Source organism: Camelus bactrianus, chromosome 10 (assembly GCF_048773025.1).
Source record: "Camelus bactrianus isolate YW-2024 breed Bactrian camel chromosome 10, ASM4877302v1, whole genome shotgun sequence".
Taxonomy (NCBI): Eukaryota; Metazoa; Chordata; class Mammalia; order Artiodactyla; family Camelidae; genus Camelus; species Camelus bactrianus.
The window spans coordinates 43,043,328-43,068,705 of NC_133548.1; the positions used below are offsets into that span (position 1 = coordinate 43,043,328).

The following is a 25,378-nucleotide window of genomic DNA, read 5'->3' on the forward strand; positions in this document are numbered from 1 at the left end:
AGTTTCTAAAAAGCGAATCTTGAATTTGCCACACAGTGGCAACTATTTATACAGCATTTATGTTGTATTAGGTATCATAAGTAATCTAGAGATGATTTAAAGTATATGGGAGGATATACATAGGTTATGTGCAAATACTAAGCCAATTTGTATAAGGGACTTAAGCATCCATGAATTTTGGTATCTGACGGGTGTCGGGGCTAAGGGGGTAGGATCTGTGTCCTCAAACCAATCCACCACAGAAATCGGGGGACAACTGTATATTCCTGGTTTGCTGAGCATAAAAATTTTCATATGTGTGTGCTTATAAAATCAAATGTGATACCTTTGTGATTCAGATTTTCCATATTGTTAATTAATTTCATTGAAATATAGTTGATGTACAATATTATGTTAGTTTCAGATACACTACACAGTGATTTGACATTTGCATACATTATGAGATGATCACCACAATAAGTCTAGCAACCATCTGTCCCATACAAAGTTATTGCAGTATTATTGATCATATTTCATATGCTGCATGTTACATTCCTGTAGTTTATTTAGTTTAAACTGGAGGCTTGTACCTCTTAATCCCCTTCACTTATTTTGCCCCCCACCCTCCTGGCAACCACCTGTTTGTTCTCTATATTTATGAACCTGTGTCCATTTTGTATTATACTGTTTGTTTTGTTTTTTAGATTCCATATATAAGTAAGATCATATGGTATTTGTCTTTCTCTTTCTGGCTTATTTCACTTAGCATAATACCCTCAGGAACCATCTGTGTTCTTGCAAATGGCAAGATTTCATTTTTTATGACTAAGTAACATTCCGTTGTGTATGTAAATCACATCTTCTTTATCCATTTATCTATCAGTGGGCACTTAGGTTTCTTCTGTATCTTGGCTATTGTAAATAATGCTGCAGTGAACATAGGGGTGCAGACATCTCTTCAAATTCTTATTTTTTCCAGAAAAATACCCTTAAGTAGAATTGCTGGATTATATGGCAGTTTTATTTTTAATTTTTTGAGGAACTTTTGTACTGTTTTCTATAGTGGCTGGACCAATTTAACATTCCCACCAATAGTGCACAAAGGTTCCCTTTGCTCTACATCCTTGTTAACACCTGTTATTTGTTGTCTTTTTGACGATAGCCATTCTGATAGGGGTGAGGTGGCATCTCATTGTGGTTCTGATTTGCATTTCTCTGATACTTAGCAATGTTGAACATCTTTTCATGTGCCTGTTGGCCATCTATGTCTTCTTTGGAAAAATGTCTATTCAAGTCTTCTGCCCATTTTTAAGTCAGGTTGTTTGGTTTTTTGATGTTGAATTGTATGAGTTCTTTGTGTATTTTGAATTAACCATTATCAGATATATCACTTGCAAATATCTTTTCTCACTTAATAGGTGGCCTTTTCATTTTGTTGAATAGTTATCTTCTCTGTGCAAAAGATTTTAAATTTGTTATAGTCTCATTTGTTTATTTTTGATTTTGTTCCCTTGCTTGAGGAGACATATCCAAAAATATTGCTAAAGACTGATGTCAAAGAGTGTACTGCCTATGTTTTCTTCTAGGAGTTTTATGGTTTCAGGTCTTATATGTAAGTCTTTAATCCATTTTGAGAGTCTTTAAATTGTATATGGTATGAGAAAGTGGTCCACTTTGATTCTTTTGCATGTAGCTGTCCAGTTTTTCCAACACCATTTATTGAAGAGACTATCATTTCTCCATTGTATATTCTTGCCTCCTCTGGCATAGATTAATTGACCATATAAGTGTGGGTTCACTTCTGGACTCTCTATTCTGCTCCATTGATCTATGTGTCTGTTTTGCACCAGTATTATACTGTTTTGATTACTGTAGCTTTGTAGTAAAGTATGAAACCAAGGAACATGATACCTCTAGCTCTGTTCTTTCTCAAGATTGTTTTGACTATTCAGGGTCTTTTGTGTTTTTGTACACATTTTAGAATTATTTGTTCTAGTCTGTGAAAAATGCCATTGGTATTTTGATAGGGATTGCACTGAATCTCTAGATTGCCTTGGGTAGTATGGTCATTTTAACAATATTAATTCTTCCAGTCTGTGGATGTGTTGTATCTTTCCATCTGTTTGTGTTGTCTTCAGTTTCTTTCATCATTGTCTTACAGTTTTCTCCTTGGTTAGATTTATTCCTAGGTATTTATTCTTTTAGATGCAGTTGTAAATGGGATTGTTTTCTTAATTTCTTTTTCTGATAGTTTGTTGTTAATGTATAGAAATGCAATAGATTATCTGTATTTTAATTCTATATCCTGCAACTTTACTGAATTCATTTATTCCAATAGTTCTTTGGTGGCATCTTTAGGATTTTCTGAGTATAATATCATGTCAGTTGTAAACAGTGACAGTTTATTTCTTCATTTCCAATTTGGATTTTTTTTATTTCTTTTTCTTTTCTGATTACTGTGGCTAGGACTTCCAATACTATACTGAATAAAAGTGGTGAGAGTAGGCATCCTTGTCTTGTTCCTGCTCTTAGAAGTTATGCTTTCAGCTTTTCACCAGGTATGATGTTGGCTGTAGGTTTGTCATTATGGCCTTTATTATGTTGAGGTATGTTCTTTCTATATCTGCTTTCTGAAGAGGTTTTTTATTTATCATAAACAGATATTGAATTTTGCCAAAAGCTTTTTCTGCATCTATTGAGATGATCATATGATTTTTATCCTTCAATTTGTTAATGTGGTGTAGCACATTGATTAATTTCAAGGTATTGAACCATCCTTGAGTTTCTGGGCTAAATCCCACTCAGTTGTGTTGTATGATTCTTTAAATGTATTGTTGAATTCAGTTTGCTAATATTTTGCTGAGGTTTTTTGCATCTGGGTTCATCAATGATACTGTCCTTTAATTTTCTTTTTTTGTGGTGTCTTTGTTTGGTTTTGGTATCAGGGTGATGCCAGCCTTATAAAATGAGTTTGGAAGTGTTCCTTCTTCTTCAACTTTTTGGAATAGTTTCATTAGGATAGATGTTAACTCTTCTTTAAATGTTTTGTAGAATTCACCTGTGAAGCTGTCTGGTCCTGGATTTTTGTTTGTTGGGAGTTTTTTAATTGATTTAATTTCATTACTGGTAATTGGTCTGTTCATATTTTCTATTTTTTCCTGATTCAGTCTTGGGAGGTTGTACATTTCTAGGAAATTATCCATTCCTTCTAAGTTGTCCGTTTTATTGCTGTATAATTGTTCATGTGTTCTTATGTTTGTTTGTATTTCTGTAGTGTTGGTTGTAACTTCTCTTTCATTCTGATTTTATTTATTTGTATCTTTTTTCTTGATGAGTCTTGCTAAAAGTTTTTAATTTTTCAAATCTTTTCAAAGAACTAGCTCTTAGTTTCATTTATTTTTTTTATATTTCTTTATAGTCTCTATTTCATTTATTTCCAATCTGCTCTTTATTATTTCTTTTCTTCTACTAACTTTGGCTTTTGTTTGCTCTTCTCTTCCTAGTTCCTTTAGGTGTAAGATTAGGTTGTTTGTTTCATATTTTTCTTCTTTCCTGAAGTAAGAGTTATCACTATAAACTTCCCTCTTGGAACTGCTTTTCTGTGTCCCACAGATTTTGGATCATTGTGTTCCCATTTTTCTTTCTCTTTTAGGTATTTTTTATTTCCTCTTTGACTTCTTCATTGATCCATTGGTTGTTTAGTAGTATGCTATTTAGACTTCACGTGTTTATGCTTTTTGCAGTTTTTTCTTTTTCTTTTGCCCAATTCTCTTTGTCTTTTTTTATGTATTGGGTATGTTGGCACATTTTCTGACCTTGGAGAAGTGGCCTTCTATAGGAGATGTGGGGCCCAGCAGCTGCTCCCCGCTGGTCACTGAAGCTCTGTGCTCTAGGGGTGCCTCCTAAGTGGCCTACACCTTTCTGTTGTTGTGGGGCTGACTACCGTGGGCTCACTGGTAGGTGGGACTAGCCCCGGGCCGATTGGCTATGAGGCCGTGCCATGTACAGTGGCTCTGGGCCTGCTAGAAGGTGGATTAGGCTTCTTGCGGGGTTAACTGCATGGCCTGGGTAAGTGTGGGGCTGCTGCTGGCCTGCTGCTGGGCAAGGCTGGGTTCCTGCATGGTGATCTGCATGGCAGGGGGTGGGTGTTTGGTGTTGATGCCAGTCTGCTGGTGGTCGGACCAGGTTTCTGCAATTGTTCCTAGGGCCTTGGGGAGCCTGTTAGTGGTTGGGGCCAGGAACCTGCACTAATAAGCTGGAGGGAGGAATCCAGAATGGTGCTTGCCAGTCCCAGTCCATGTGGCAGAACGAACTCCCCCACATGGCTACTGCTGGTCCCCAGGGAGAGTCCCATCTGCCTCCTGCCTCTCCAGGATGTTCTTTAAGATCAGCAAGTTGGTCTGACCCAGGCTCCTTTCAAACTACTGCCTCTGAGCTGATTCAGAGTGGGTGGGATTTTGTGTGCACCCTTAAAGAGCAGAGTCTCTTGTTTCCTGTAGCCCTCCAGCTCTCCTGAGCATAAGTCCTACTGGTTTTCAAAGCCAGGAGTTCTGTGGGCTCATCTTCCTGGTGCAGGACCCCCAGGCTGGGGAACCCAAAGTAGGGCAAAGACCCCCTCACTCCCTGAGGAAGACCTCTAAAATTGTGGCATTCCTCCTCTTTGGGGTCGCTGACCTGGGTGCGTAGGTCCTAACTATACATCTCCACCTACGCATCTGGTTGTGATTTTCACTTTATGTCTTTAGTTGTGGAAATTCTTTTCTGCTAGTCTTCAGGTCATTCTTACAGATAGGTGCTCAGTAAATAGTTGTAATTTTGGTGTGTCCACAGAGGTGATGAATTCAGGATCTTCCTGCTCCACCATCTGGGTCACCCAGTCCATATTGTCAGTTTAATTTTGCTTGCTTTTTCTGTTGATTTCTAAGAGAGTTATTAAAGTCACCCACCAAGATAGGACTTTGATAGATTCTTTATGTACTTTTAGTAGATTTCTTGAAAATATATAGTGTATTGAAATATAATTTACATATAGTAAAATGCACAGATTTTAAGTGTAAAGTTTAATGGGTTTTGACAAATGCATTTACTTATATAATCATCACCCCAGTGAAGATATAGAACATTTCCATTACCCCAGAAATTTCCTTTGTGTCCCTCTCAGTCACTCCCCCATCCAGACCCTGCAACGACTGATGATTCCCATTGCCTTAGCTGAGTTTTGCTTGTCTAGAACTTGATATAAATTGAAGCATAAGTATATATTCTTTTGTGTCCATCTTCTTCTGTTCCATGTGATGATTTTGAGACTTACCCATGTTGTTATATCAGTAGTTTATTCATTTTTTTTGCTGGGGAGTATACCTAGTTCATTGTTTTTTTGCCTACTTGATACATAAAGTTTCTAAATTGTTTTATCTTATTTGGGAAGAGGCTACTTGAGATTCTGTTCATATCCTCCTGTTGGCAAAAGACAGCTGGTCTGTAGTTACACGGGGAAAATATATCCAAGCACCCTGAGTTTTATGCCTGCTTATTAGTTGTCTACACTGATAACAAGTGAGAGAACAAGAGGGAAGACAGATGGTTTCTGGAGCTTTGCTGACTTCCTGAATGGCTCCTTGGCACAGTCTTTCTGGCCTCTGCCTCCCTGTGAGAGCTGTGATGACAGTGCAAGAGAAATGCCCCTGATCACGAAGAACTCTGAAAGAGTGCGGGCTGCTAATCCCGGGCCCCTGCTGTGTGATGCCTCAGACGTGGAGATCTGCTGTTGTCAGAAGCACACGACCATAGAGCAACTTGAACTTCAATGGCCCAGTATTTTAAAAATTTAAGTAGAGTTAAAGAATACAAGTAGTTACTTAAAGGAAAATAATAATTAGTTAATTTTCAATGATTTGGAGACAAATTTCTCAGTTTAACTATCTATAGTTGAGCCTTTTCTCATTCTTTCTCCTGTTTACTTTTTGACTCCTTTTTGTGGCTTTTAAGTTCCTTTAACAGTAGGAAGAGGAAATGAAATTTCATTTGCTTTTGATAATTATAAAAGATGTGTGTTTGGAGGGAGATTGAAACTGCTTCCTAAAGTAAAAACACTTTCTACGTGGGAGGTGCTCTGTAACTATGTCACTTGAGATAAGTCACTTAATATGTATAGCAGAACCTTAGTTTCCTTACTGGCAAAGTGAGTCAAATGCTTACATACCCATCTCACATGACTCTTACCATAACTTATACGAATAACATCATTTATCCAGAAGTACTTCGTGAATTTTAAGTTCTATTCAAATATATACAGGTGACCCTTGAATGACGCCAGGGTTAATCCTTGGTAACCTAGAGTTGGCCCTCCCTGAGATCCCGAGCTGTCTACAGGGCATAACAGACATTCCCTGAGATAGCATATGTGACTTTTTAAAAAGCCAGCCATTCTAAAAATCTAATCATTAAAAAATGTGCTACCTCAAAGTAAAAAAATGTTCTCCTTCGAGAAGATCGTTTAAAGGACGCCTGTTGTGGACACATTGCAAGGAAGAAGCACGGAACGGGGGAGTCAGGAGTGCCTGCATCCTCGTCCTCATCCTGTGACTAATTGGCTGTTTGATCGAGTTATGCTGTAGGAGCTCACTCTTTGTCTTAGTTTTCTCATTTTGAAAAGGTGGAAAATAATTCATATTCTGTCATAGGAGTGCTATGATGTTGTTATTATTATTGTTACTTTACTAAAGTGATTTATAACCATTTATCTTAGTTTCTCTGTAAATCCAGATTTCCACACATTGGGCTTGCTTTAAATTGTATCTGCTTGAGACATGTTTTCAATTCTATTTTTGGAAAAGAACTGAGATATTGTTGTCTTCTTCTGTAACGACACGATCTTTGCAAAAATCATTTCTTAACAACTTGAAAGGGATGGAGAGTCTTACATTTAGCCCTACAGTTCGTGCCGTCGTTCACGAGAAGCCAAATGACAGGAGTGAGGATGTGGCGACGTCAGTCGTTAAGGCCCGTGTATTATTCATGCAACAGCTGCTGGTGGTTCTCTTTTTCCCTGTCGGGGAATAAATTGCAACACATCAGCACATTTTTCATGCTTTGTGTTTAAGCATTTAAAAGTCATTTATTGTATTATTAATATTATTTTATTTCTGCTTGTTTGGCAGCCCCTGAAGTTATCAATGCCCACGACTATAGCCAGCAGTGTGACATTTGGAGCATAGGTGTCATAATGTACATTTTGTAAGTAGCCTGCTAATGTACAGTTAAAATGAATGGTGGTCCCTAACAGTAGCATTACATAGATTTTAAATTAAGACTAAACAGTATTGTTTTAAGAAAGCGACTGAAGAAACAATTGGAAAGTGGTTGTAGAATCTGTCTTATTAGTTGTCAGGTACATCCATTAGGTATTTTTAAATACAGTAAATTTATAACTTTCAGTTTTGCTTTTCTCTGATCTGTAAATGCTGCGATACACTGTGTGATCTGAGCAAAGTGAAAAACTTGCCTCAGCATCTCCCTGATCTTTGCTACAAACCAAAAACTTCTTTGTATTTTCTCAAGAGACTCACTGGTAGAGCATCAGGTAGAGGGAGGTACTGGGACCTGGCACCAGAGCCACTGATAGGCAGGGCATGTGTGACTAGACAGAGGCTCAGCCCAGGATCCAGGGAGTGTTCTGTAGTTCCTAATCCCCTTAATGCTACTGAAAACGTTGGCCTCTTCTGCTCTCCCTTCTGTCTTACTCTGAAGATTCAGTCTAACCTCAGGTCCTGTGTTTTTCCTTTGAAATATCCTCACCTATTATTTCATTTCTCTTCACTCGTGTCCTTTCTCTTTATGGTCCCTTTTCTAGAATATTGCAGTGTCTTTCTGTCTCTTCTCCTGCCTCTGGTTCATCCTTCACACAGTTGTCAGGGTTGTCTTTCTAAATCACAGATCTGATTGTACTGCTTTCCTGATGAACAACCTCTGATAATTCTCCCTCACTGTAGAAAAATGTCAAGGCATCCCCGCATGCATGGCTCACATCTTTCCCGGCCTGGCTCCAGCAAGCGTCTCCAATCTTGGTCTGCACGTGTGGTCCCACGTACCTACTCTGTGCTGGTGGCCACGCTAGGCCACTCCTTATGACATAGACACCACACTGTGGGCTTCTGGGTCTTTGCTCATGCAGTTTCTGCTGCCCAGATATTCTTTTTTCTTCTCTACTAACCCCTTTCCTGAGTGTATCTGGCTCACACATTGACAACTTCTATTTCCCTAACTCCTGCTCTACCCCGGCAGAATAAGTACATTCGTTATGTGTATACTTTCCCACACTCCACAGAGGATTTAAGGCAACGTACAAAGATGCATGTAAAACAGTGATGTTGAAAGAAAAACAAAATAATAAGCATATTTAGTCATGAAAGTTTGCACGTGTGTAAACTTGTTAGAATTAGTTGTTCACTTTTCTGTGTTCTCATAGTACTTTTAGAAACAAGATTATAATGTAATGTAATTATTATATTATGTGTAGTGTGACTGCTTTTCTTGCCCTAAACTCCATGAAAGACAGCGATCTTATATTATTCATCTTTACAGCCCTGGTATCTGGTACCATAGTAGTTGTGTAGTCAGTGCTCCATACATGTTTGTTAAATTGAATTAAAGTGAATTGTTTAGGAGGTGTTTTGAAAAGTTAGTGGTCATTATTCTGCCTCTGGTGAATAGGAAAATTCTTAGGTTGACGCAACATCAGTTTTATGGTCATTTTGAAGAGTTCGCTGTGTGCTGCCTCTTCCAGGTCGTTTCTAAATACTGACATCACAGTAGGTGCTTTTTCACAGTTCTGTGAACTGGAATACACAGACAGTAGAAACTGGATGATGTGGTTGTAGCTATCACTCAGATGATCAACACACATCACTGCTTAGATTGCATAAAGTATAAATGTATGCACAAAGTTCTTGATTATTGTTTTGTGCTAATCAGAATCATATCATAAAAATTCTGAGCCTTAGTTTTTAATTAAGAATATAACTATTGGGGGTGGTGGATAGAGCTCAGTAGTAGAGCACATGCTTGGCATGCGTGAGATTCTGGGTTCACTCCCCAGTATCTTTGTTAAGGGAAAAAAATATTTATATATACATAACTATTTAAAGTTAATGTTTTATACTCTTGAGACTTTCTAGATAGCCCAAGTCAAATGTAATATATGTAATCTATTATTACATCATTCACGTAATGTTTGCTGCCCTCAGTTTGAATTTTGGTGTTAAGGAAAGTGATAATGTATTACATATCTTAAAACTTTTTTCTCCTACTTAAAGATGTAATTTTAATTTTTCTGCTTGTGAGCATGACTGCATATCATAATAATGACATCTTTTTTTTCTTTACAGTAGATTCTTACTTAGCTAATCAGTACTCATTCATTAATCTGCCAGAGCCCAGTGGTCTTATAGATAATTTCCTTCACCAAGGGCATAAACATATTCCTTTTTCCAGGGAGGTTATTTTCTTATTTATTAGTTACCCCTGACTCGTTGCTACTTAATTGGACAATGATAACATAGTTTCTCAAGGTGAAATTAACATAAATACTCTTTACGGGCACAATCTTCTCTGTTTTGATTCCTGTGAAACAGAAAATAATAGGAAGGCTTTAAGAGGCATTTTTCATGTCTTGGATTCCCTTTTCTGAATGTGCAGAAAATTGCCATAATAAAATTTCATATGCTGCTGATTGACCAACCATTAGATACATTTGGTGTAAGTAAAATTGCAAAGGACAGAAAAAAGTGGAATTTTTTAAACATAGCCCTTAAGCTATGGTTGCATGCTAGTCAGGCAGTGCAGGAGCCGCTAGGAAACTGGTGAATGTTTGTTATATCATATCATATCACTGGTTGTTAACAGACTCAATGAGCTGAGCTTTTGCCAGCCTGTACTTGTGATAATAGATAGTAATTGTCCATAAGATCATTTTTCTGGCTTTTGTTTAAAAGCTGCATTTTAAAACTAAACAATAGAGAGGCAAGTAATATGAGAGAGAGGAGGGTCAGAATGAGCTGGAGAAATAGAAAGCATTAAAATGAGAGTTCTCAGAACAATTTGTTAAATACCTATCTCTTAACAAGAACCTATTGGTAAATGAAAAGTTCTGCTATTCAGCCTAGTTTGATAAACTATGAGGACGAAACAGCTTCCTCCCCTCCCCTAGGAAAATCATTATCATCATAATCATTATCATGTAAAATATTTACCAAATCTAGACTTGTTCCAAAAATATTCATGGGAAAGATTTTTAAAGAACTTAAAGAAAAATGTAACTTAAAAAATCAGCAAAAATCTGTTAAGAGATTTAGAGATCATTATACTTATGCACACAATAGACCAGCATTTGGGAAGTGTAGTGGATGTATGCCATTTTATTCTTTCGGTAATAAAGTGAGAAAATACAATCCTGAGAGTTAAAGACTAGACATACAGAGCTGCCTCTGTGATGAGCCCAAGTCCATCTTCCATCTGGTTGTCATTGGGAAAATCTGATTTTCGTCTTCAGGGCTGCCCTCCAAGGTTGGGTTCGACAATAAAGATGATGGCTAGCATTTGCAGCTTTTAAGCATGTTCTTATAGTTTTGGACTGGATCACCTCTTGAAGCATTGGCTTACCATGCTTGTAAACTATAGTACAGTACTTCCTTTCAAAAGGTTCTAGTGGAGAGGGTATAGCTCAGTGGTAGAGCGCATGCTTAGTGTGCACGAAGTCCTGGGGTCAATCCCCAGTACCTCCATTAAAATAAATAAATAAATAAATAAATAAACCTAATTACCCAGTTTGAATTATGTACTTTAAGGCATTCATTAAACAGTGCCCACAGAGAAGTGTTTCTCCTCTATTATCCACTGCTCCTGTGCACTTCAACTCAACTCGCACACTTTTCTGTAATTTAACCCCATTTAAGCTTAGTGTTTCCCCACCTGGAAGAACTTTGGGTCATTTGCAGATCTGGAGGTTTCAATGTATCGCCTAACACTGATCTTGCAAAACTCCTTTCCTTCCATTTCTATGTCCAGAGAAGTTCCTACCTTTTACTCTCCTTTACTTAAATATGAAGCACCACTGCTTCCAAGTTCTGTGGAAACTTAGGTTTTAATACCCTTATTTTGATTAATTTAAAAATCTAAACAAATTGATTGTCTTTGATGTAGATTATGTGGAGAACCACCCTTTATGGCAAGCTCAGAAGAGAAGCTTTTTGAATTAATAAGAAAGGGAGAATTAAATTTTAAAAAGTCAGTCTGGGATTCCATAAGTGATTCTGGTAAGTATTATTTACTAAAGCAAATATACATAATGTAAGAAACCTGACCGGTAATTCTCATACTTAAAAACCTCTGTTTAATCATTAAATTTACTTGTAGAAATAAACACTGTATACTTGTGGAAATAGTGATATCTTCACTGTGATTGTTACAAAGCTTTCAACAAAAACAAAATACATCATAAAAATTGAAGAGGAAATTTGCTGATTATCTAGCTAATTTTTTTTTTACTAGAGACCATAAACCAGGTAATACAAACAATAAAACCTCACTTAAGGCCTTAAAGTTTATTTAATATTGGCCATTTATACTGAAAATATTTTTATTGAAATATAGTTGATTTAGTGTTTCAGGTATACAGCAAAGTGTATCAGTTATATATATATATTCTTTTTCAGATTTTTTTTCCATTATAGGTTATTACAGGATATTGAATATGGTTCCCTGTGCTATACAGTAGGTCCTTGTTGTTTATCTGTTTTGTATACAGTAGTGTGTATCTGTTAATCCCAAATTCCCACTGATGATGTTTATTTTGTAACTGACATCTTCCCTTCATATCATACAGACCTAATCCTAAATAAATTGGAAAACGTACGGTATTAATTGTAGCTAAGATAAGTAAGATGTTCGGTGTTCTCCCCTTATTTGCAGCTAAAAGTGTTTTGAAACAACTTATGAAAGTAGATCCTGCTCACAGAATCACAGCTAAGGAACTACTGGATAACCAGTGGTTAACAGTAAGTTACGGAATTACTTCTTTTTTTTCTTTTTGATGTGCTATCACTGCTTATTTCTTTTCATTTGGCCTTGTAGTTTATATATAGTCTTCTTAAAACAGTCATTTAGTTTCATTTCTGACAAGTTAAAAAAAATTATTGAGTGTTGACACATTTCTGAAATGGGGATTTTCAAATTGTTAAAATTACTACCACAGTTTACATATGTTTATAGAGGTTTAGATGAACTTTGCTTTCGTATCAAGTCCGGTAGAATAGAGCTGAGAAACGTCCATTGTTAAAGCTGTGGAGTATTGAAGCAGTCTGTATGGTTTAGTGATGTAAAGCACTAGAACTATCCACTTCCTTTTTCAACTCTTTGGATGCAAGGAGTCTTTAGGAACTCAGAAAAGCCAAGGTCTTCTAACAGTGGTTGTTGCCTGGCTTGAAATTTTGAGTAATTATTCATTTACATATTGCTTTTCCTATTAGACTAATGCCTCAAGCATAGACCCTATGTGTTTCTGATCTTTGTTTCCTTGTACCCAGAACGTCACCTGGTCACAATAGGAACTTTTGAAAGAGGCTGCTGCTACCTCTCAGTATTTATTCTCTTTTTCTTCTGTGGTAATGAGGACCCTGACTTTTAGCTGGTAACATTGCTATCTAGTCCTCTTTGCTAGTTATCCCCCATCTTTGCTAGTTATCATGCTTGTCAATGAAATCTAAGTGGACTTATGAGCAATTTCTGGAAAGTGTCCTTAAATGGGGAGAGTACAGCATTCCTCATATCCATCTTCTTCCAGGTGCCTGGAATGCAGCTGTGATGGGTGGAGTTTGAGTAGCCGTATTAGACCACAAAGTGGAGTTTATAAACAGGACGGCAGAGCAACAAGATGCAAGGAACCAGGGCTGTTAGTGTATAGAGCTGCTGTGCCAGCCCTTGACTGCCGACCTCCAGACATTTTTATATGAGCAGGAAACAAACATCTGTCTTCTTTGAGACACTGTAAAATATGCAGTTGAACCTAGTACCAATTAATACGGTACTCAGTAAATAATTGCTGAATGAGTAAATGATTCAGGAAATGAGTAAGTCTGTAGGTATCTCAGAAAATATCTGAGAATTGAAATTGGAGATGTCAAGAGACATAGGAATATTGCTAAGCAACATTTATCTATGAAAAAATTATTATTTTACATCTATTACTTGCTAGATGCTGTGTGTTAGGTACCAGAGATACATGATGTGCTTATATTGCAGTAATATTGTTGAGAGATGATGGTGGCTTGGACAGGGTGGCAGCAAGAGAGTTGAATGGAAGTAAATGTGATATACTTTTTAGGTGTATTTGATAAGACTTGGTGGTGGATTAGATAAGGGATGAGTCAAGGATGATTTTTAGATGTTACTTTAATAACTAGTTGGATGGTGGTGCCATTTACTGAGATGTGGAAGACTGTAGGAGAATCAGTTCCCCCCCGCCCCAGGGGGAAGAGTGGTGAATCAAGGGTTCCATATTAGACATGCTAAATTTGAGATGCCTATGTGACAGCCAGATGGAGATATCAAATAGATCATTGACTGTATGAGCCTGGAACTGGAGAGGTACGAGCTGGAGACATAAATTTGTAAATCATGAGTATATAGATGCCATGTAAAGCCATCGGGCTGAAGAGATAACTTAGGAAGAAAGTACAGATAGAAAAGTCAAGCCTCAGCACCTTGCCTTTAGACACTAAACGTTTAGAAGAGGAGAAGCTAGCAATGGAGGCTGGAAAGGAACAGCTGATGAGGAAGGAGGAAAATTAGGAGGGTGGTGCCAGGGAAGTTAAGTGAGAAAGCAAGTACAGTAGGCTCCCAGGTAAATGCTGCCGAGGGGTCAAGATGAGAATGAGAAGTTTCGTTAGAATGGCCCACAGAGAGGTCCATGGTGACCCTGAAGACCCAGATACGTTTAGATACCATCAATTTATAGTGATATCACTCTTTTAAAAAATTCTCTGATTTTCCTTTGTTGATTTCTAATCATTTTTTTGAATATTTTTTTTCTTTAAGGGCTAAAAAAATCGTCTTCACATAGAAATGGGTTATATTTGCCCTCTTCTGTGAATGTGTTGAACTCTCAAATGATTCTGTGCAATAAGTATTTCTTGCCTAAAGTAATTGTGCAAGTAAGTTAGCAGCTAGATCATTGCAAAACTACTGAGAAGATTTGTAGTACAGCAAAATAAAAAACTGTAAAACAGATGGTGTGCCTTAGAAATCTATCTCTTTTCAGCATCACACAACATTCGGGTTTGGCCATTTAATTATTTGTTTTCTAATTAGTACAACTTTATTTCTGGCTTTGGTCATTTTTCCAGAAGTCTCCATTTTTGAGCCTCTGTAACATTTGTCTCTATGTAGTCTTTGCCAAATGGATAGAGAAGTGACAGATAGCGTGTACTATATCGGACTACCCTAAGGAGTTCAGTATATGAAGTTTAGAATACTGGCATTTTGTAAACTTCTGAAAGGCAAAAACTCTTTTCTTCTTAACTGCTTGAAGTCTTACTTCCTATAATGCATGTCCTCTGTTTGAGAAAGTCTGAAGAGAACACATTAGTTCTCTCAGTGCCTTACTGCTGTATAACCAGAGCTTGTCTTCCAATACCTAACACATGGTCACAGGTTTTTCAAAGAGCTTTATTGGATACAAAGTTTCTATGGTTTAGCCTATATATGGTCCATTTTGAAATACGGTACCTATCTGAAAAGTATTCTAAGAAAAATAGTCATTGTTTCTCTATGTACACTTAAGTGGATCTTAATATAAACAGAGAGGGTCATCTTGATTTCAAAAGTCAAAGATCAGATGCGGGGAGAAACAGCCAATAAGTGACTTCCCTACAAAGGGAGAGTTTGATGGTGACTCCCATTGGCAGGAGTGTGCCTGTTATCCTCTTTATCTTTTTCTTCCTTTTTGCCCTCTTTATTCTCAGCAGTGCTTCAGGAGTTTATCCCTTCTTATTTGATAGTTACAATTGCCCCTTGGTATTCTTTCAAGTCCCCTGGTAACAACTAAGACCAAGAACTTGCATTTTTAACAAGCTTCATCATTATTTTTAATACCTACTTATATTTAAGAATCCTGCTGGAAATTAAGGAAACATTTTTCTTCTATAGCTTGTCAAAAAGCAGTTTCTAGATTTGAGCTTATTTGGTATTATTCAGTCATTCCTTTAACAGATTTTTTTTTTTTTTTGGTGCCTACTATGCACCAGGCACTGTGCTAGGTAATAAAATATAAAGACATATAGGACCTAATCTCTGACACGAGGAACTTACATTGTAGTAAGGGAAACAAGTTATGTATAAGATACAATGCAGGGAAGAAAATGATAAATGACATAAGAAATCGCCAAATGACCAGAGAGGTACCAAGGTAAGCAAGTGTGAAATCAGGAGCACTGAAAAAAACTTAAGGGTAAAGATAAACCATAATCATAGGTCAGGAGATTTAATATCATAAAAATTAATTTCCTCATACAATGCAGCGCAAATCCAATAAAAATTCCACAAGCTTTGTTGACCCTAAAATTTGTATGGACGTGCAAAGAGTCAAAAATAGCCGAGACATTTCTGAATGTTTTGCTCTATCAGATATTAAGACTTATGAAGCTGTATTAGATAGCACAGTGTGATAATGGTGCAGTAATTGACCAGTAGACTAAAGCAGAGGGTGCAGAAGCATATCCATGCATATCTGGAACTTTTACGACAGTGTAGAATGGCAGATCAGAGGGAAAATGGGAGACTATTCAATAAATGGAGCTGAAATAAATGGTTTTCCATATGAAAAAAAGGAAATTGGGTTCCGATCTCACACCATAGAGAAAAGTCAACTGCAAATGAACCACAGACTTAAATATTAAAAATTTATATTTAACTTTTAGTGAAAAATATAGGTTAAAATCTTTTGGACCTTGGAGTGTGAAGAAAAGGATTTTATAAGCAAGACACCAAAGGCACTAACATGAAGGAAATGATGGATAAACTTGACATATGTTAATCTTCAGAACTTCTGTTCATAAAACAATACCTTAGGGAAAATTGATAGGTTATAAACTAGGAGAAGGCTTTTGTAACCCAAATACTCAGCAAAGGATTAATACCAAGAAATCACAATAATTCTTACAAATCAATACAGAGAGGACAAACAACCTAGTAGGAAATGGACAACAGACAGGACCAGACATTTGTTTTTACAAAAGAGGACCCACATTTGGCTGATGAACGTATAACAAGATAGTCAGTTGCATTAGTGATCAGGGAAATAAAAATTAAGACCTCAGTGAGAACCAATAAGTCAGAAGTCTGACAATACCAGGTGCTGGAAAAGATGCAGATAAAGAGTATCTTTTAATCACTGCTGGTGAAAGTATTGATCAGTACAACTACTTTGGAAAAAGGGTCTGACATTATTAAATTAATCATTCACATACTCTATAAGCAAGAAATTTCCTTCTAAGAATATACCCAAGAGAACTCTTGTAAATGAATATACACTTGGAGACATACACAATAATGTTTGTAGAAGCATATACAGGAGCAAAAACCCAGAGTTAACCCAAATGCCCTTTGACTAGAGAATAAATAAACTGTGGTGTAGTCTAACAGTAGAATATTGTACAGCCACGAAAATGATTAAACTACATGTAATAGTATCTAAGAAGCTATGAAAAATTTTAAATTAATTATAGTTTTAAGATATAATTTACTTACTATAAAATACACAGATTTTAAGTGTATAGCCTGATGAATTTTTATTTATGTGTACATTTGTGTAACTACTACCCAGAACAAAATGCAGAACATTTTCACCCCTGCACCGAAAAGTTCCCTTTTACAAAGTTCACTTTGTACCACTCAGTAGCCAGCAATGTTTGAGAGTTCTAGTTTTCTAGTTTTGCTCCTCATCCTCTCCAGTGCTTGTTATTGTCAATATTTTAAATTTAGATACTCTGACAGATATTCAGTGGTGTCTTGTGGTTTTAATCTGCATTTCCTGAGTGACAGATGAAGGTGGTCACCTTTACTTTATTTATGCTTACTGGCCTTTTGTATATCTTCTTTTATGAAAAATCTGTTCCCAGTCTCTCCCCAATTCTTCTATTTGGTTTTTAAATTTATTGATTTGTAGAAGTTCACTATATATTCAGGATATGAACCTTTTGTCACACACACACAAATAAATATATGTACAGTAACAAGCATTGTAAGAAGCTGACTTAAGAAAAAGAACATGGAAAGAATTACTGCAAATCCTTGCTCAAGCAGGTGACTTTTGAAAAAGAATAGATCATTGGGAATTGGGGGTCTTGAAATTGATTCCCTGCAAACTCTCGCTGCCCACACATCCCTTAGGAAGTCTTCGTGTACTGGCAGGTATGCACATACCCCAGTTTGAGGAATGTTGTTTTGGAGTATTTTGAGCTTGTTTTTATTTTTCTAGCTTTACTGAGATATAATTGACACATAACATTGTATAAATTTAAGGTGTGCAACATAATGATTTAATATATGTATATACTGTGAAATGATTACCACAGTAAGTTTAATTAATACATCCACCACCTCACATAGTTAATTTTTTTTTCTTGTGGTGAGAACTTTAAAGATCTACTCTCTTCACAGCTTTCAAATATACATTACAGCATTGAAGGCTCAGCAACACCTCTAGCTAGAAATTCTTGGCAGACAATTGGAAATGCATTTATGGAATGAGGGTAAATTACTAAATTTCTCAGACTGTTTCCTCTTAAAGAATAGGAATATCAACACCAACCTTGTCTACTCTCATTATTTGCTATACTTGTGGGAAAAAAATCACTGAGGAAAAGTTTTAAAGTTGCACATGGTCATTATTACCTTTCTATGCTGCAGGCTTTGACTCATTGAGACCCATCAGGGCATGTTTGGTGATTTTATTGGGTGCTGTCAGTCCTTTGTGGGTATCTGCAACTTTATATTATTCCTTTTGCATATAATTTATTTTATTAGTCATATAATAACTGTGATTACCTCTGGTAAATGATTTAAATGAGAAAATAGGAAGAATATCTTTCTTCCTCTATTCCTTCATTCCCTCTTACTGAAGATAACCATTGTTAAATCTCTAATGTATTCTTTCAGATGCATTCCGTACATGTTTTATGTGTCTACTTTTCACAAATGGATTTATATTATACAAGCTATTTTTTTTTGTCTAATATATTTTGGGAAGATTTTCTTTATTTTTTTAAAAACAGCATTGTATCCAAAACTATGGATACACTATTATTTTGTCCCTATGAATATGAAATACTAAAATTGTTTCAGATCTTTTCTATTACAAACAGTGATGCAACAAATGTTCTTGTAAATATATGTTTGCCTACTGTGTCAGCATATCTATAGGATATATTCTTAAAAGTTGAATTACTAGTCTGTGAGAATGTGCATTACACATTTTTATAGTTTATTGCTAATTTATCTTCCTATAAAAAGCAAGTAAATGAGAAAGCCTGTTTTCCCACACTCTCACCAACACAGAATATTATCAAACTTAAATTTATGTCCATCTGTTAAGTGATAATTGGCAACTCATTGTTTTGATTTGGATTTTATTAATTTCATGAAGTTGAGCATCCTTTTATATTTTTTTATAAAGTGGCTATTCCATTTTCCTATTGAAAAAATTTTATGCCTGAGCACATTACAAAATAAAGAGTTCTAGCTGTTTACAAAAAGTAGAAAATGATGACTATTAGCTGAAGATTCAGAATGTTTCCTTTTTTTTTTTTTTTCTCTCTCTCTTTTGGTGGTGAGAGGGATATAATTAGGTTTATTTATTTATTTACTTATTTTTACAGGAGGTACTGGGGATTGGACCCAGGACCTTGTGCATGCTAAGCGTGCACTCTACCACCTGAGCCATATCCCTAACCCCTAGAATGTTTCCTTTTAAGCTTTGCTGATTTTTACCTTTCATACCATCTCACCCCAACTCATACATGTCATTCATTCATTAAAAAATACTTATTAAATACTACTGTTTACAAAATACTGATAGGCACTGTCTGTGAAAAAGCAAATTTTGTTAGATGAAGATGTATGTTTAGGTTTCTCTGTAGGAAATGCCTACTGAGGTATTAAATCGAAATCTTAGTATTTGACCAGTGCTTCTCCTCTATGAGTGTTCATTTTTCCAGTTTTTCAAAATGAAATAGTCTCAAACTATCTGTTAGTTAAACAAATGGAAATTTATTACCCAAAAGGTTGGTTTTCTACTTATGATAGCTCAGATTATCAGCCTGTTACTGCTGCCCTCTTGCCCTTGCTGCTTCATGGTTGATGAGTTCAGGGTCTGCCCTCTAAATACAGCAAGTAAAGGGAGGTCTGAGGTTAGTGTTTGGTTGGTGAGGTGACACAATCTCCAGCATCTGCCCCAACAATTCCACCCATTTTTGTTGGGTTGGTTGATTCATTTGTAATTTTTGTTGAGCCTAGAAGGCTCATGACACACAGCCCTGGACCACTTATTCATTGTTCAGTCCAAGTATTTGATGCAATTCCTCCTCCAGTTGCTAGCAAGCAAGAAGGGGTAACCTAGTAAGTTACTGGCTGGACTTTATTAACTGGAAAGAAAGTCTGGAATCAATACCACCATTTGTGCCCTGTTTGATGGGAATATAACACAGGGAATATAGGAAGCAAATAATTAAAAGTTTCTAAATAGTGGAGTGTTTTTGAGGGGTTAATGCTCCCATTCTAGATGTGTTGTTCTTCTCCACAGTCTCTTTGGAGTAAGAAGTAGGGTCATTTCTTTGAGTACAGAGGCACCTTACTTTAGACATGTAGCGTGTCAATCACCAAGCTCTCTGGTGTATATATACATGAACCAAGCATTTGAAAGATTGCTAGAAATGCAGATTCAGGATAATACAGATAATCCTTGCTTTCCATGGTAGTGCAGGACCATAAAAATAATGCAGGTTGAAGCTGTGCAAAGTGATTTTAATAATCCATGGGAAAAATTATGATTGTTTCATGTCCTTTAAAATTTTTTGTTAAGCACTAAAAACTCTCTAACTTTTGGTTATAAATATATATAGGGAATGAAACAAAAGTAAAATTAATTTTTTAATGTACTGTAATTTAAAAATTAGAAATATTGGGAATTAAAATGTCACGTTTTGTTTAAAAACTTGCTGAGATTAGTTTAAACAGTGTTTACCTTCTTATGGTACAGTGGAGAGCATCAGTTTTATGCTTGGCAAATTGCCACTGTCCTACAAGTTTGGATCAACTTCCAACATTGTGTCCTTTGTCTTCTCAGCATCATGAAATATCTCTGAAAATACTTTAAATGTCAAGTTTCTTGTGGGTGTCATCTTCTCTGGTGCATCTTCTTCCTTTCTCATATGTGTTGATAAGTTTGTCTTCACTAAGTTGTGGTTTTGCGTCACTGGTTGTGCATCTGGATCCTGTCACAGTGGCAGTGTCAACATTCCCATAGTCTGATATTTCTTCTATTACTCCATTTACATATGATTCAAATTTTACTTCCAGTATTATCACTTTTAATTTCTTTGTTGCACGTTCATCTTTGTGGGCAAATTCCCTGGGAGACAAGGAGGCAACACAGCTGCACACTTTGCTGTCTTATGTGTGAGCTGAATAGTATATGGATGGTGTCCAGTCACCAGTAGACTGTGAAAGAAGTGACGTGATTGGTCACTGATCGGATGCAAATCTGTAAATTACATGGTGTTTGTGAATTGATGAGCTCACAGTGAAGTTTGAACTTTATGCAATTATAGTTAATATACCACGGTGGCTAAAATTTGAACCATGTTGCCGAGGGACTGATGTCATTTAACTAAGTCATGAGGACTGAAATTCACATATATCAGGACTGTGCAAAGCAAAGACTGCCTAAATAAATTGGCTATCACAGAATGCTGATTCCATATAATTTCTGTAGTATCACAATTTTGTTGGGTATACTGAATGTATAGTGGGCTCACTCTTTATAAGCCTTTTTGGAGATGGCTTATAGAATGTAAATGTTTAATCTGCTGTCTGTGTCAGGACAGGCTAGATTATGCTGTGGTAAAAAATGACCCCCAAACTCAGTGTTCTTGATGCCTTCCATTGCACATTGGTTGGGAGGAGGGGAGCAAGTTCTATTTAACTTGGTCCTCATTCAGGGACCCAGGCTGAGGGAGGCTCCATCTGTAAACTTATATAGTTACTAAGGCAGGAATTGGGAATGTGGTAAATTGCATGTATCTCATAAAGTTTCCACCCAGAAGTGATACATACCATTTCAAATCACATTTCACTGGTCAAAACAAGTCATTCAGTCATGTCCCAAAAGAGGTGGAGAAGCAGAATTCTACCATGTGTCTAGAAGCAAGAAATGTTGGGTGAGGAGCATTAGTGACTCCTGCAGCTACAAAGAGTTAACTTGTGGAGAGTTTCGCAGGAGAGGGCAGTTGAGGGTTGGATTACAGACATAGATGTGTCAGACTGTCTCTGTCTGCTAGTATAAGAATCAAGTTGAGGCAAAACTGTGTGTACTATCATTCCAGAAGCCTGGCCACTGTGATTAGGTTCAAGGTCAAGAGGCAGCCAGGGAGTTGTCATAGAGGCTGGATGAATCACTGGGATCAAGCAGGGCTGTTGACGGAGCCCTGGAGCTCAGAACTCATTCAGATGAGAGCTCTGAGACTGTCCACTGTTCTAAACAATTTCAACTCCCTTTTGGTCTCTGAACCTTCATCTGTGCATCATTTGAGATTAAGTTGACAACATCTTTGGAAGTTCTGGGCTACTTGACAGAGATGACTCTTAACTTGAGCCCTGAAGGAAATGTACGCTATGAGTTGGCAGAAGGCATGGTAAGGGCATTCTGTGAGTAAATGGGTAGAGGTTGCATAAGTACCACCAGGAGTAGGATGCTATAAAAGTGGTAAGAATATAGACCTTCTTAAAGCAGGATAAAATAGAAGAACCATAGGGAATTAATATCATAATGATCCTCATTTAGTTATTACTAATCCATACTTAATGTGTATCCATGTCTTTAATCACTAATATATTAAAGCCTACAAACCCTCAACAGTGTACTCAGACGGCTGCCCTTAAATTGCCCTGTCTCATAGTATTCTGTATTACTGGTCCTTAATGCTTTGATCTACCTACATATGAAATTAATTAGAATCACTCCATAGCTGTACCCACACCTAAACTTCCCATTTTAATGTAAATGTGATCCAAACTTCTTGTCCAAACTTACTCTACTATTCTGAGTTAGGAGCAAAAATATTTAAGGCATACCTCGTCTAGCAGGAGCCATTTGAGACCACATTCATGCATTTCTTGACATTAGATGGAATATTACATTTGAGAAAAATATAATTAATATAAAATGGTCAATTTTGGTGTGGTGTATTCACATCTGAGATAAAAATAGTGCACGGAATCAGTTATAATCAAATGACCACATTATATCTAAATTTTCCAGTCAACTAAGCTTTCAAGTCCAACATCTATATTCTTGGATGCATAACACTTGACTAATCAACTGAATCTGGGTTTTTACCTAGACATTTTGATGTTATATAGGGTTACCCTTAGCATTGGACCCACTAGACTTGGGGCAACTTCTTTCATCCTTTCAGCTTCCCTATTAATTTTCTAAGAACTGCGCTGTAAGGGGGTCTTTGGATTCCAGGGAGTTGCCCTATCTGGTGTTCTTTCCCACAACATGCTGCACTGTTTTTTCAAACCTGAATATTCTGCCACCCCTAAATTTTGACATATTGAAGTGTATTAGTGAAGAGGTCTGAGCCATGTCAGTACAGGGAGTCTGCTCAAAAGGACATCAGAAGTTTTGCTATTTGTTCAGCATTACAATCTTTCTGTGTGACTGACTGAATTTGGGAGACTATATTACTAAAAGATGTAAGAGTCTTTTCAATTTTCTAAACTGTTTATAACACCAAAAATTCATTGTGAACATTAGGGCAATACACTTTCTTCGGCGAGACCAACCAATGTGTTAGAAATGATGAAAGAATGGAAAAATAACCCAGAAAGTGATGAGGAAGGTGCAGCAGACCAAAAGAACAACTGGTCTATACAAGAAAAGCTGAAAGATTTCCAGCCCAGTAGAAATGTCCATGATGTCAGGAACTCTTCAGATGAAGAAGAGGAAAAACAGGTAGGAAGAACCAGCAAAACAATTGTTTTGATTGTTTCATTTCCTCAAACTGTAAAATGCCCTCACAACACTTGGAACATTTCTTTCTTTTTTTTTTTTGCAACTCTGTCTTTTTTGGTGTTGGTTTGTAATGGTTTATAACAACGGACCTGCATGATAAAAAAAAGTAAAGTTCTTTGTTTACAAACCAGAAATAGACTCACAGACATGGAAAACAAACTTATGTTTACCAAAAGGGAGAGTGAGGGAGGGATAAATTTGGAATTTGGGATTAATAGATACATAACACTGTATATAAAAATAAATAAACAACAAGGACTTACTGTATAGCACAGGGAACTATATTCAGTATATTATAGTAACCTCTAATGGAAAAGAATCTGATCTTGTGGTAGCCCACAGCAAAAAAATTGTGACAATGAATATATGTACGTTCATGTATAACTGAAAAATTGTGCTCTACACTGGAATTTGACACAACATTGTAAAATGACTATAACTCAATAAAAAAAGAATACACATGTGTGTGTATATATATATAAAACTGAATCACTTTGGTGTACACTTGAAACATTGTAAATCAACTATACTTCAATAAAAAAATTAAAAATTAAAAAAACAAATTGCACAAACATGAAAACCACAAATATAGAAATTTTAAAAAAAAGAAAGTAAAGTTCTTTCCTTCCTTGAAACTATCATGGTTTAGCTATGTGGCCTACATGCATATTTTAAGATCCGTGATTATATATATATGTACAGGGCAAGGGTCTGCAAACTTTTCCTGTAAAGGAACAGATAGAAAATATTTTAGGCTTTGTGGGCCGTAATAGGCTATGTCACAACTTCTCAACTTTGATGTTATAGCATAAAAATAGGCACAGACAACAAATGAATGAGCATGGCCATGTTCCAACAAAACTACTTACAAAAAACAAGTGGTTTGCCAGATTTGGCCCATGGATCAAAATGGATAATTTTTGTGTTTTACCAGGGCACACAATTTGGAATTGGTTTAGGTATTACCTAGAAAAAAACTTACTGAATTATCTAGTTAATTATTTCTAATTTTATGATAAACTGTTATATAGGTTTATCATTTTAATTTTTGTTTTTGTTCTTTTGGTTTTTGTTCTTTTGTGAATACAATTTAGTAACATTTTGATTAATTCTGGACTGTGTTCTACTCACTCGATATCCTGACAATTTACCCAAACCCTTTTTTCTTGTTCCTGTGTTTGTAGAAAATTTTTCTGTATGTTTGTGCTCTTTCTTGTCTTGAAACCTAATCAACATATTTTAGCTCTTTAATGATTGTACATCCTGCCAGTGGGGGGCTGTGTTTCCCTCCAGGCTGGTAGGCTCTTTGTTGAGGAGTTGCTGCTTTTCAGTTCCTTGAGACCTAGCGACGGGCAGAGCGGAAAGAGGGACCGCGGGTCAGTCCTGAACCGCCCCCTGGAAGGTGCAGTGCGGCTGGCCCACCTTCCGTGCTCAGAATCCTGTCAGAAACCTGCAGAAAGAGACCTGACAGAGTGACCTGGGTGATTTTGATTTACTCATGGGGAACTTCTTCTTCACCTACTTGATAGCAAGTGTCTAGATAATAAGGTTAACATTTATTCAGATATTTTGAAATAACCATATTTTTGCCATAATATAAACATAAATTTACTGAATTCCTTTCATCCTCTCTTGTCTGTTAACAACTCCTGCTGTGCTTAGCAGCTGTGTGTATTTTATATCCTTGTTAAAAAACAATGTCCTAAAAACCCATGTTTGCATTTCTTCATTGAACATAGTTTGAAATTTTTCCTGTTAGCTGACTTGGCATTTTATATGTATGCGCACACACACACACATACACACACACATACACACACTCACACATATATACATATACACATGTACATATACTCACACACTCATACACATGCATTACACATTTATACACACATGCATCTACTATATACTCACAGGTGCACAAACATAGATCCATATCTATGCATTCAAACACATGTTATCTTTTGTATTCTTGGAGTATATCTATATTTGTCACTGAATCTGATGTAAAGTGTCCATGTGAACCAAATGTTTGGTTGTCCTCCGTCTCCT

The 25,378-nt window shown here is 36.5% G+C and overlaps 1 protein-coding gene across 3 annotated transcripts in view; it reads left to right on the plus strand.

The window, feature by feature from the left end:
- Nucleotides 1-25,378, plus strand: part of STK33 (serine/threonine kinase 33) — a 118,540-nt gene that overhangs the window by 79,264 nt on the left and 13,898 nt on the right. For 2 of the 3 annotated variants that reach the window (XM_074372440.1, XM_010964901.3), the window contains 4 exons: nucleotides 7,140-7,215; nucleotides 11,179-11,291; nucleotides 11,947-12,032; nucleotides 23,069-23,266. In XM_074372440.1, coding sequence (XP_074228541.1) covers nucleotides 7,140-7,215; nucleotides 11,179-11,291; nucleotides 11,947-12,032; nucleotides 23,069-23,266 — 473 coding nt within the window. The remainder of the gene's footprint in view (nucleotides 1-7,139; nucleotides 7,216-11,178; nucleotides 11,292-11,946; nucleotides 12,033-23,068; nucleotides 23,267-25,378) is intronic. The other variant, XM_045523781.2, reaches the window with a different exon arrangement.